The 12,660-nt window shown below is 36.7% G+C and overlaps 1 protein-coding gene and 1 long non-coding RNA gene across 2 annotated transcripts in view; one reads left to right on the top strand and one right to left on the bottom strand.

Moving 5' to 3' along the window:
• The window catches only part of LOC123618418 (uncharacterized), a 110,034-nt gene extending 98,036 nt beyond the window's left edge, over window positions 1-11,998 (top strand). The window contains exon 4 of the long non-coding RNA XR_012499495.1: window positions 11,538-11,998. This is a non-coding gene — a long non-coding RNA (uncharacterized LOC123618418). The remainder of the gene's footprint in view (window positions 1-11,537) is intronic.
• The window catches only part of NPEPPS (aminopeptidase puromycin sensitive), an 88,458-nt gene extending 76,042 nt beyond the window's left edge, over window positions 1-12,416 (bottom strand). The window contains exons 1-2 of the mRNA XM_074342953.1: window positions 12,011-12,416; window positions 3,734-3,818 (exon numbers count right to left, since the gene is read on the bottom strand). Coding sequence (XP_074199054.1) covers window positions 3,734-3,818; window positions 12,011-12,265 — 340 coding nt within the window. The 5' untranslated portion in view covers window positions 12,266-12,416. The remainder of the gene's footprint in view (window positions 1-3,733; window positions 3,819-12,010) is intronic.
• Window positions 12,417-12,660: the final 244 nt, after the last annotated feature.

The raw sequence follows: 12,660 nt of genomic DNA, 5'->3' as shown, positions 1-12,660 counted from the left end.
TTTTGCAGTGAACTTAAAACCCTAAAAAAAATAGTCTTTAAATTTAAAAAAGTCAACATTTAATTCAGAAAACAGGATGCTCTGATAGTTACCAAAGAACTGGAAAAATATTTGGTTCTTCTATGTAGCACAGACACTATGATTAGCTTATGCATTAATTTACACATTCTTCAGAAGAGTAATAGTACATATAATAGGCTTAAAATAGTGTCATTTGGGTGCTTGAAAAACTCTAAAAGCTACCTAAAAAGGGGTTATCATGCTAGAGTCTGAATTTTTGTTAAGTACATACCATTGGAACTCACAGAATAAACTAAAACAATTTGCTTAATATATTTAATAGTAATATGGCAAATTATACATTACTTATATCCATTTCAGTTAAGAACCTAGAAGAATCTCTTAAGGGTTTTTCCGCTTTTTAATGACACAGCTGTGTTCAAGTCTTATCTTCATGTTCAAGTGACAAAGAATATCCATAACACACCACAGTTCTCTGGAATCCTTCAGAGGTTGCAAAATCAACACAACTCAATATGGCCCACAAAAATGTTCTGTTTGGCCAGAAAAGTTTTTTAAAATTTGAATATATTTATGGACTCTGCTTCAGCCTCTGCCCCAGCATTCTTACTTTCCTATCTCCAGCCCAATTCATTCAAGTCTGTTATTTGCTTAACTGCGCCAATAATTTTGGTTTTAGGCCCCTAGCTTATATTGTTACATGTGTAACTAAAGTTATACACAGATTTCTTTCATTTAAAATTTCCTTATGAAATGTTATACCATATTTCAACACATTTGTTTTAGAAATGGGTATTTCCTTTCCCTTTCAATCTTCCTGATTTGAGAGTTAGCACTTAATTAGTCATGTATATATTTTCAGAATAACATAAACAACTTTATTGTAAACAGACAGTGATTTATTAATGTTTTTGCCAATCCATACATAATTGTGTGACAGAATATAGATTACTGATAGTTGGATAAAAGCTTATGATCAAGGAACCATTCCTTTTTTCAAGTGAACAGTTTTGCTCAAAATTAGTATTTCGCAATATTTCTAAGCTGTTTGTTTTCTTTCATTAAACACACACACACACACATATGTACACGCTGAAAAATACAACCCTACTTCAAGAATAAACATGTTAAAATTTACATGCCCTATATGGAGAAACTAAAATGACGCTGGTGGATCTGAAACTATATATAAGAACTTTGTATGAAATATTATGTAACTGATGGAAAAACTCTTTCTTAGACAGCTAATTCTACAAACACACACCTGACAGAGTATACTAAGGAAAAAGTTGGTACAAAACTTTCAAGTGATCATTCTATGTGTGGTTATACCCAAACCATTATCTATTAATGATAAATTAAAAGACTCTTTACCTGTCAGGACCTGAGTTCAGGCACTCAAAAGTTTCGTATTTCTCTTGCAGAAGCTGATGACAATACTAATCCCTGCACTGTGTAGGGAGGTGCATTCCTTGCACTGGCTTAAGTGCTAGTGATTTCACCAACCCTTGAAGTGCAGAACAGTAAAAAAACAGTTTTCAGCCGTTTTTCTTACTGACTTCTCATTTTTTTAAAATATTACAAAATAAGATTTCAAATAGGTTTTTAAATAAATTGTTTAAAGGGCAGTGCCTTAGTTTAAAGAGACACATGCCAGTAGATGTTTCTGAGTTACTGCACATATCACAAGATGGACTTTTATATCAATTAAAAACTTACACAAGGAAGCAACAACTTCATGCCTTCAAATAATTTTCTGATTCTACCTTAAAGCACCAAGATTTTGGCTACAGATATGTAAAGCAGTCTTGCAAAAGGCAATAATAAATATTAATAGGTACTAGATCAGATTAGGTGGGTCAAAAAATTCTCTCTCTCCTATTGACTCATTTATTTCCCCTGCCACCAGCATACACCCCTGAAAGAAGCTGACAGTCAAGTCCACAAACACTAGTTTCTAAAGAAACATACTCTGCCATAAGATAAAAATTAAGAAATACTACTATATTTAAGGGCAAATTTAAGCTAAGTATATATCTGAAAGGCTAAATCTATATGTTTCTGACTCCTTAAAATAACAAATTAATACAACCTCCCATTCTCTTATACTCTAAAATTAAATGGACTTAAACATGACTCCAGGTATTTCCTACTGCTGTAGGAGAAAGGAGTTGAGAAATGTACCTTAGCTAGTTCTGAAGAAAATCTTTTATGTATCTAAAAAAGTTTAATGCTTTTTATATATCTCTCTCCAAGTCCTCTCTACATCCTATAAATTTTCATTGAGAATACTAACACTGCTTCCTTAAGATTCAGATCATTATGAGTTTCGCACCATTCAGTATGCATATTCAAATATTTAAATTCTCTAAATTCTTTTCTGGCATTTTAGCAGAGGAGGATAAAAACCAAACCTGAGCTGAAACCATGACAGCTGGAGGGTACACATTTATTTTACTAAATCTACCTATTAAACTGGACAACATTTTAAAACCCTGCATTGAATTGAAATGTTCTCTACCTACAACAAAGAAAGCTTGGCCTTGAAATGCTTGGCTAAGTTGCTTCCATTTTCTTCAGTTAAAGAAATTAAATAATCTCTCTTTCATTTACCAAACAATTTTTTTTTAAGTTGGCACTCAATCAAAGTCCATTTGAAAGATCTGTTCCTCTAACTTAAAATCGCAGCAGCTGATCTCATTTACAATCAATTGAAATAAGTACTTCCTGGCAATAATATGCTCAACTGCTACATAACATTTTTTTGCCTTTCTATGGATAAGATAACTTATGAAAAATCTATGAAATAAATATTGCCAGGCCTTAAAATGTTACTTGTATGTGTATTTTCAGTACAATGTAAAGAAGGGAAATAGCAATACAAAATATAAATTAAAAGGTCAAATTTCTAACTTACTTTGTATCAAATGAAAAGACTTTCTAAGAGGAAATGTCTCAAAGCAGTAGAGACTAACCAATAAGCCATTTTGACAAAGAATGTCAAGAAGTCAAGAGTAAAATGCAATTCAGATCAGTATTAATATACTTGTGAGTTTATGCCAAACTTGATAACATTTTAAAGTGTAGCTTTTGTGGGAATAAGAATTCAGGCCAAAACTAATTACTCAATGTAATCCTTTTTGTAATCACAAGGGCTAAAATATTTCTCATTTTAAAGATGCTAATTGAGTTCCTACATATTCTATACCATGTGTTTTTTTTAGTATATTCTTCCCCTGTAACTAACTCCATCATCTAGTTTCTAACCTTCACACTCAATCTCATAAAGCAATTATTTTTCTCCCAATTATAAGACTTACTATTTCAAGTTTAATCTATTATTCAAAAGGAAAAAAAAAAACTTGAAGAAAACTAAGCCCCTTGATAAACCTTTCATGTTCAAAGTACTTAATTTTTAAAATAAATCTTCAGCTTTGTATGAATGGTATTTTTCATTTTACACTTACGAAAATGCGATCTGCCTAGGGTCACAAAATAAGTTAATGTTTCAAGTAGAATTAAAATTGTTACATTTCATCTCATAGCACAGTCAGATTATATTATGAACACCTAAAAAATTTCCCAACTCTGAAAGTAACATTGATACCTTACTCTGAAAATGTATGTATTATACACACACACACACAAGCACACACAAATACATATTAGACACACACAGAGAGCTCAAATTAAAACAGAAAACAGCTCTTACCTTCATCTCCTTCTGGTGCATATGAAGCTGTAATAATGTCAATATCAGCACAATTCATCACAATCTGATTGGTTGCCTGCCTCACCTAAGGTGAAAAAAGAAAACCAACAGTGTTAAAAATAGCTTAGATTAATATGTACATCTTTATCTTGGCCTAATGTATGTCATAGGAAATTTTTCAAAAACCCAGACGTCACTAAAACCTACACTAAGTATTTACACATCAATGGTAGAAATAAATGATTAATTTTTAAATATCCAAAGCAGTTCACATTTCCCAACTTATATTAAAAGCAATAATAAATACTTAAGTATTTCATAGAATTTAAATATCTGACTGGGGGAGGGTATAGCTCAGTGGCAGAGCACGTGCTTAGCACACATGAGGTCCTGGGTTCAATCCCCAGTACCTCCATTAAAAATAAATAAATAAATAAATAAATAAATAAATAAATAAATAAATAAATAAATAAAATTTTAAAAATAAATAAATATCTGACCAATGAGCAAAATAAAATCCATCTTTCCTGCTTAAACCTTGACTTAACACCACCTCTTAAATTTTTTTAATTAAAAAACATTTTAATTAGAAAACATGTCTTATATGTTGCAACTAATTATGTATTTCAACCTGCACATCATATCCATCGTAAGGCCTTTCTGTAAGGATAGAGGAAGAAACATGGTATCATAAATTATGTCAAAACTTCATAAAACACACCTGAAATTTTTTCTTTTCCCAAGGAAACATTTTGAATATAACAGACACTAATGACTCATCACGAAGATTAAATAAACTTTTAAGACTTTGTCTTATTTGATTTAGATCCAAAAAAATAAAATACAGGCATAATGAAAGGCCTGTCCTCTTTTCCATATTCCCTATCTTAATAACCACTATCCTAACCTTTTTCGTGTATGTTTAGTACTTTTACTACATGTATAACGATCAGCAATGTTTTTAATCTTATACAAATGGTATCAAAGTGTTTATAACCTTTTGCAATCTGTTTTTTTTTCTTCACTTAACATTGTTTCTGAGATGGGTAAGATGGGTAAATGATGATACATGCAGATCTAATTCATTAATTTTACTTCTGCATAGTAGTATCCCATTCTATAAATTAACCACAGTTATTTATCCATTTCCTCCCTTCCTAAAGGAAGTTAGCTTATTCCCACTTTTTTGATGTAAAGCAGTACTATAATAAAGACCTTGGTATGTGATTTCTTTACCAAGAATCGCCAAATTAGCCTCCAGAGTAGTTTCAACTGGCATTGCCATAAGCAAAGAATAAAGAAATCCCACTTTCAGCAACCTCCAAAAAACTTAAAAATTTTTGACAATCTAATGGAATTCCACTGTTGTTTTAATTAGAATGTTCCTGATTACTTGTAAAATTGGTAACTAAGCCTCTTTTCTTTCTTCCTTTTTTTTTCTTTCTTTCTTTTTTTTTGGCCATTAAGTTTTTCCTCTGCAAAATGCTCATCCATAACCCTTGCCCATTTTCCAACCTGGCTGTATCTTGTTTTTATATACTTGCCGTGTTAAACAAAACCTCAAATTCATTTTCAGATATTGGGTCTAAATCAAAAATAACAAAAATACAGACGTCATAGATCATAAACAAATGCTTACAGAGGCCAATGAAATAGATGAGAGCAGGAGGCAAAGTGAAGTCTATGCATAAAGGAAGGCAATACGTAAAGGAAGGAGGAAGTAGACATTTCTTGGAACCAACCAATTATTGCTGTGTATTAAAAAAACAGACTTTGTGTTGACAGATCTTCCAATTAAAAAAAATAAAGCCACAAATTCAGATTTCTTGTTCAATGTCCCAATTTTTAATTGATGGCAACTAATTCAAATTTTTCAAAAACATGGTGTAGACCAAACAAAACCCCTGTGTAGGACAATAGAGCCTTGAGATCACTGAACAGACCACAGAAATAGGTAAGAACACAGTAATATAAAATCTGTATGAAAAAGCTATACCTAAGAGTAATCATTTTATTAATAACAAACCATAAACACTAAAACTACCTGGCCTAAATTATAGGTAGTGTGTTATTAAGCCTGTAACAGATTGTCCCAAAGTCTCTAACACATAAAGTGAAACTATCTTGGCTCATTAAAAAAAAAAAAAAAAAATTCTCATAAATCTTCTTGTTTCTAAACAAAAATGTCATTTAGTGAACAGTATTTTTATTTTGTAAGTGGTAATATTCCTTCACACTGTTTATTTCGCCAGAACATACCTAAACAGCACTAAAACTTTTATGTCCCAACTGGCTGTTTATAGCACTACATTCTAAAACAACTCTTTGCCTATTCACAAATTGACTTAAAAAAATTCAGAAACACAGAATTGAAGCATTTACTGGGGTGTGCTCCAAAAGGTTAAATGAATAAAAATCTTCCAGAGTTTGAAGTTTATGCCAACAGAATAACAACAGTGGTTTAGTTACACATCTCAATCTTTACCTAGGCAACCCTATTTTCATCCATCAGAATCTACAGTGAATTTAATAATGGTAGCCAAACAGTTAATCTACCAAAGTCAAGATACCTGTACAACACTACATATGCCAAATGACATTTATCTCACTACTACTATATCATTCTGAAGGGAAGTGTTTGTGTACCTTGGAAAGGCACAGAGCGTAACATCCAGTTACAAGTACATTATAATTCCTCCTGTGTTTAGGGAAAACCCACTTGTTTATACTAATGAATTAAGCTGCTTGTTGAACAGCAACTAATTTTTTTTCAGGGTCCTGCCATTTCTGGAAGGGTGGGAGGGAAGAACCAAAGGAGAAAAAAAAAAACTTAGTAACAGAACTCTACTCAAATTTTAAAAATCAGATTGTCTCATATTAGAGATGTTCTTAAACAACAGGATAATCCATAGAAAGTGTGTATCAGACACTGATACACAGTAATTACTTAATAGATGTTGTTATTATTAAGACACATGCACAGAGACCAAGATTAAATGTGCTCTAATCATAGAGATGTTACTCAGAATATCATTTAAACAGCATTCACCTAACAGTTTATAAAGTACCTGATCAGAATGATATAAAATTTAAGAACTATGTGCTACATTATATAGCACATACTATACATTACATTGGATATCCGCATGCTCTATGTATGTCCAAGGAATGTAATTTAAAATATCTGTGTAAACTTACACATATGCTTAAGTGTTCAACTACTACACTGTTCTTTTTGATGCTTTCCCAACAATAGCAATGATCTGATGATTCAGTATGATTTCTCATGCATTCACATCATCATGTTAGTGAACACAACCTGTAAGTCCCACTATCAAAAACACAGGTAATAATGTAAGTCAACACTACTTCAGATACAAGTAATAAATCAAAGGAATTTTAACATTAAGGTCTTCAGTTTCCAAGTCTAAAATAGAAGCAAAATGTGAAAGTTGGCATTTAAATTGTGTTGCTAACAAGCTCATTTTCAACTTTTCCATTTGATGCTATTAACTAATGGAATATTTGTGTAGCCTTTGATTCAAACCTAGGGTTGGTTAAGGCTTCTTGGAGTCTTACACAGCCTGCACTTCAACTGAACCAAATGCTAAGTAATGGTGCTACTGAAGAAGCAGCTCGACCATTAGTAACAATTTTACAATGGAAGTTTCCTAAGGGTTAGGAAGACAGCAATCTGAGATTTTTTTTCCCCCAAGTGAGTCTTTACTACAATTACTCAGGAATACACCTTACATGTACTAGTAAGACTCAAAAGGTTTTCTTCTGATTGCTAGAGTTCTGAGATTTTAGTAAAAGGAAATCTCCACTGTGACAATTCTAAATACCAGTCAGTCTAAAGCCTGAGTCACTCTGCCTAACAAGCGATTTCACCTTTAATATTTTGTAATAATCATTGCCTTCGTGGAATAGGGTTCTAATTTCTAAAGACAGTAAGGAGCAAATAATTAGTAAACACATATTGAGCCAAGTTTTCTAACAAAAGAGACACTTGAAAAGAGCAACTTGCAGAAAGTCAAACATAATATGTAAACATACAGAACATTACTATTCATAGTTTGTGGCTACTTTTATATACCATAAAACTTTAAAACTATACACAGGAATAATAAGAAAGAAGAGAGGAGTCCCCCCTGGGGGTGAGGGTGTGAAGAGATGGAAATGGACTTTAATGGTATCTGTGACATTTTATTTTCCAAAAAACATTACGCACAATCTAAAGCAAATGGAGCAAAACATTAGTATCGCTAAAACTGCGTAGTAGGTTACTTCTCTGTATTTCTAAATTATTTCCTAAATTAAAATAAAATTTTAAAGCAATTACAAGTGGCCAGACAAACTGAGAACTACATATTCGTAAGGTTTTCAAAATGGAATCTCCAAGACCTGGAGAACTAATCTCAGTTAACAAAACAGCTATCAGAAGACTCAGTCCTTTGCCACTAATGCATATACAGATTAGAGTAAGATTTACTTTACAATAAGAACAGGTTCATTTATGTAGCAAAGTTCAGAGAAGTTTCACAATTTACTACTCAGGACCACATTTATCCAGGTTGTATTGGACAATATCAATTATTAAGAACCAGGAAGTTAAAAAAAAAAAAAAAAAAAGCCTGTATGGAAGCCAGAATGGATGATACAAAGTTCATACAATAAAGCTCATACCCTTCACTCAGAACAGGATCCATCAAAGCCTCACTTAGAAAAAAATTAAAGCTCAAACAAGGTCGTTTATTTGGTTACTCAGACCTCTTCAGATCAAGTTCAGTAAAATAGAAGAGGGAAAAAATTGCACGACAGGAAGCAACAGGCACAATAAGTAGCAAGTAATAATAACCTCAGAGTAAGGAAAACAAAGAAACTTTACAGAACAGGTATGAAACTAATAAATCATAGTACACAGTTTTTGGTAATCTATGGCTATAAGTATCAATGACATGTTCAGAATGCTGTTCAGTATTTAGAAAAACAAGAAGAAAAGAAACAAACCTAGATTATGAGGAACTACGGAGTTTAAAAAGATAAATATTTCCATCAAATCAGTAAATATTTTTTAAATTCAAGTGCCTCAAAAGATAAGATTCATTTATCTGGAAAACTCACTGCAGAATTCATTGCCAGATGATACTGGATAAAGCTTACCATAAAACAGTTTCTCATATGCAGGTGTTTTCTGATAGATTTCAAGAAATAGAATAGAAATTCTGAACAAATTCAATTCCTTATGACCAATCTTCAAATTTAATTTCTTAAGACCATTTAGTGACCCAGCACAATACTGGACAAATTAATTTTATGATTTTAAAGTAATTTAAAAACTACCAAATTGTATAGAAAATACGCAAAATTTGGGCAGAAAATTCCATAACATGGAGCTGACAATAACATCCATTTAGGTGCCAAGGTTCAGCCTGCCAAACAATCTACCGTATCTATAACTCTCCTTTAAGCGCCAATTTAGTCATCACCAACATGAATATTTTGTTGGTAGAGGCCAGGGATTGTTTAGTACATCCTGACTTCTGGCCTTGAAGGATGAAATTAATTTCTTTGGCTCAGGTAAAATATTTCCAAAAGAGAATTACAGTATAAACCACTATAAGCTAATAACCAGGAACTGTAGCCACTCACATAAACTTGTAATCTATTTTTTAATTAATTATCCACAAAACAAGAGAGTCAGAATTTGAAATAGCTACAAAAATCTGTTGCTCTCAAATATCATAATGTTAAGGGAGAGGAAACGGAATGTCCCATTTCTCTAGGCCCATGATAACACACTTTCAAAATCTGCTGAATTAGACCACACTCACTTACGTAAAAGACAACTACTTTTTAAATCAGTGCACATTGAGTAATTTTCATCTTTCCCAGGAGTCCACACCCCAGGCTGGGTTAAAAATCCACTAGGTTTCTAATATGTAACCTGTACAAACACTCTGGGCTTATCATAAAATTTTGCAACTAAAGCAACCAAGCAACTTGCATACTTTGTGCAATGTAATTCCAAATTGTTAGGGAACTGACCCAAAACCAGTTATAAATCTAGGTTTCTAGAAATATAATTCTGCCCACATTTTGAGATTTCCACAGATACTACCTAATACCACAAGTTTAAATTTATTGCTCCAATCCATGGATTTAAAAAATATCAACATATGCTCTTCACTAGTTGTATTAACTTTTTACTAATGTTAACTCCTGTTTACACTTCCAAAAGTAGTAATGTGTATAATTAAAAAGTCCAACCATCCTTTAATAAAACTTGTTAGAATCCATTATCGTGCTATCTTTCATCTGTGTTGCCACCTAGACTCAAAAAATTTTCTAAAAAGAAAGGCTTTGAAAACTTCATGTTACTAAAAAAAAGGTTTATTCCCTTGTATCAAATTAACAAGTCCCTGATAATACCTAATACATTACCATGTGCTCCCTTAATGGCCCAAAACAGTCTTCCACCTCTCTCTCATTTCTTTTGAAAAGCAAGCAGAAAAGGGGTAAGGAGGAGCATGTCACTGCTTATTGTTCTACTCTAACACTTAAATAAAATTGTCACTTTCCAATAAAATAATCATTTGAAAATCTTCATTCACAATTTTTTTCTGAAGTTTTTCTCTAGATATGTATACCTCTCAAAATTATGAACCCATTATGACAACTATTGGGGTAGAGAAACACATGATTTTTTTTTTAATGTTAATCTTTTCACACAATGAGAACTCATTCATTGCTAGGCCCTTCTTCCCGCAGGTTTGCCAAGTCACAAGACACACTACTGTTTACAATCCCTCCCATCTGCCCCTAGCCAATATATATCAAACACTCCAGTCACTTGGCTTAAATAAACAGTCTCCCAAATAACCCTCTCAAATCCTAAATTAGACCCAAGATGCACTCATTCTGATTCATATTCTTCATGGAAAAATTTTAAATCACCTGACTTTCACAGGGATAAGTTTTGCTTTTTGATGGAGCCAAACCATAGAGTCCTCATGCTTTCACACAAGTGCTCCAAATCTGACAGCATACTTTTTAATTCTACACTTTTAGATATATTTTCAATCTGAGTACTCGGCTTTCAAAACCAACTGCCAACTTCCAATTCATTCGAACATTACGGTAGTCTACATTTCTTTCATTTCGTTGCTATAGACACCCTGTTCTTTGAGGTTGAGTTCTACTGATTTTTTCTCCTTGACTGCAGGAGGAAAAGAAATGAAACAAAATACATTTACCATCATTCTTTCTAAAGATAACTACTAAACAGTTTTCATTTTTCATTACAGACTTTACGTAATACATCATATAACACGGTACCACAAATGTCTATTGTTTGGGACCTTCGTAGGCATCAATACTAATGATCTCCAGAACCAAACAATACTTTAGATAATCTGCGGGGGGAGGGGAGGGGAGGAGCATGATTCACCAAAAACTGCAATGAAGAGTAATGGAATATTTTCACCAGTGGTATGCTAAAACTACTAGCTTCTTTCAGAGGAGGGTACTGCTAAGCAACCATCGCTGTAGCAATAAATCCACCTGCTTCAAAGGCTGCAAAGCTAGGAAGATAGGAGGAAACGCGGAGATGGGGTCCTCCCTCAGCTTCTCCAGAGGTTAGGAGAGAACAAAGTCACTGCTGCACTGTCACTTGAGGGGAAGGGGAAGGGGGAGGAGGGCGGATCATCTTGGAAACCCAGCCTCTGGGCCAGAGCAGGCAAGGAGAATACAGCGAGACTGCCCGGGATTAACATTCTCCTTCTCACCCTCTTCCCCGTTCTAGAATCTCCCCTCCTCGCTAACGCGCGGCAGACTGTGAGTCCCAGATGACTGCCCCTTCCAATGTGTCCTCCGTGCGGCGTAGGGAGAACAGAAGAACTGAGTCCGCAGGTTGAGCGTGGACTCCGATGACCCCTCTGGCCTCCCCAACACCCTCCAGTCTTCCAGAACACTACCAAGCCCGGAAGGGCCGCGTCGGGGGGAAGCCCCACACAGGTGTGCTCCACCCGGAGGGACGCACGGGCCGGGCCCGCCAGTTCCCCTAGCGCTCCCCGCAGTGCGACCCCGGCCCCAGCCCAGCAGGGCAGAGCACACACCCCCGGGCGCCCCGCAGCCGCACCAGAGGGGCGCGCCAGTTCCCGAGACGGCCTCCCCAGTCCCAGGCCCGCCCTCTCGGCCGGGCCCCCAGCCCAGCCCGCGGGCGCGGCCTAACTGCTTGCCCGGCAGCTCGCCCCCGGCGCCCAAGGGTCGCCGTACCTGGGCGGCGGCCTCCAGCTTGCCCTCGAAGGTGAAGTCCAGCAAGTCGGGCTTGAGGCAAAGGCTGTAGTTGATGGGGGAGACATCGGTAGGAAGCCGCTCGAAGGGCCTCTTCTCTGGCATCGCGGCGAGGCCCAGGCTGTGGAGGCGGCGGCTGCGAGAGAAGCGGCTGAGGAGAAGGAGGAGGGGAGGAGGCGGAGGACCGAGGAAGAGCAGGCGGCGAGCGAGGGAGGGGGCGGCGGCTGCCAGCCACATCCACCGAGCGCGGGCGACCGCCTGAGGAGAGCGACCAGGGGAGCCTGGGGGCGGGAGAGAGACCCAGCCCGAGCGCCAGGGGCCAGGAGGGAGGCAGTAAGGGCGGGCGGGCTGGCTGCCTACGGGGAAGGGGGCGGAGGGGAGGGAAGGGGAGGAGGGCCAGCAGGGAGGGAAGGAGGCGGCGGCGGCAGCTGCGTGCGCGGCCCCGCCGGGCGGGCGCGGCCCCGCCGGGTGTGCGCGCGCGCGCCGGGGCAGGGGGCGGAGCGGCGAGGGCGCGGCCGGCGAGGCGGGAGGGTGCGGGGTCGCAGGCGCGCCCTAGGGGCGGGAGGCGGCTCTCCGTACTGCACCTGTCGGCGCCGCTGCCGAGCTGGGGCAGCATGCGAGCCAGAAGGAGC

The sequence above is a fragment of the Camelus bactrianus genome, chromosome 16 (genome assembly GCF_048773025.1).
Source record: "Camelus bactrianus isolate YW-2024 breed Bactrian camel chromosome 16, ASM4877302v1, whole genome shotgun sequence".
NCBI lineage: Eukaryota > Metazoa > Chordata > Mammalia > Artiodactyla > Camelidae > Camelus > Camelus bactrianus.
This window is presented reverse-complemented; position numbering and strand designations above follow the sequence as displayed.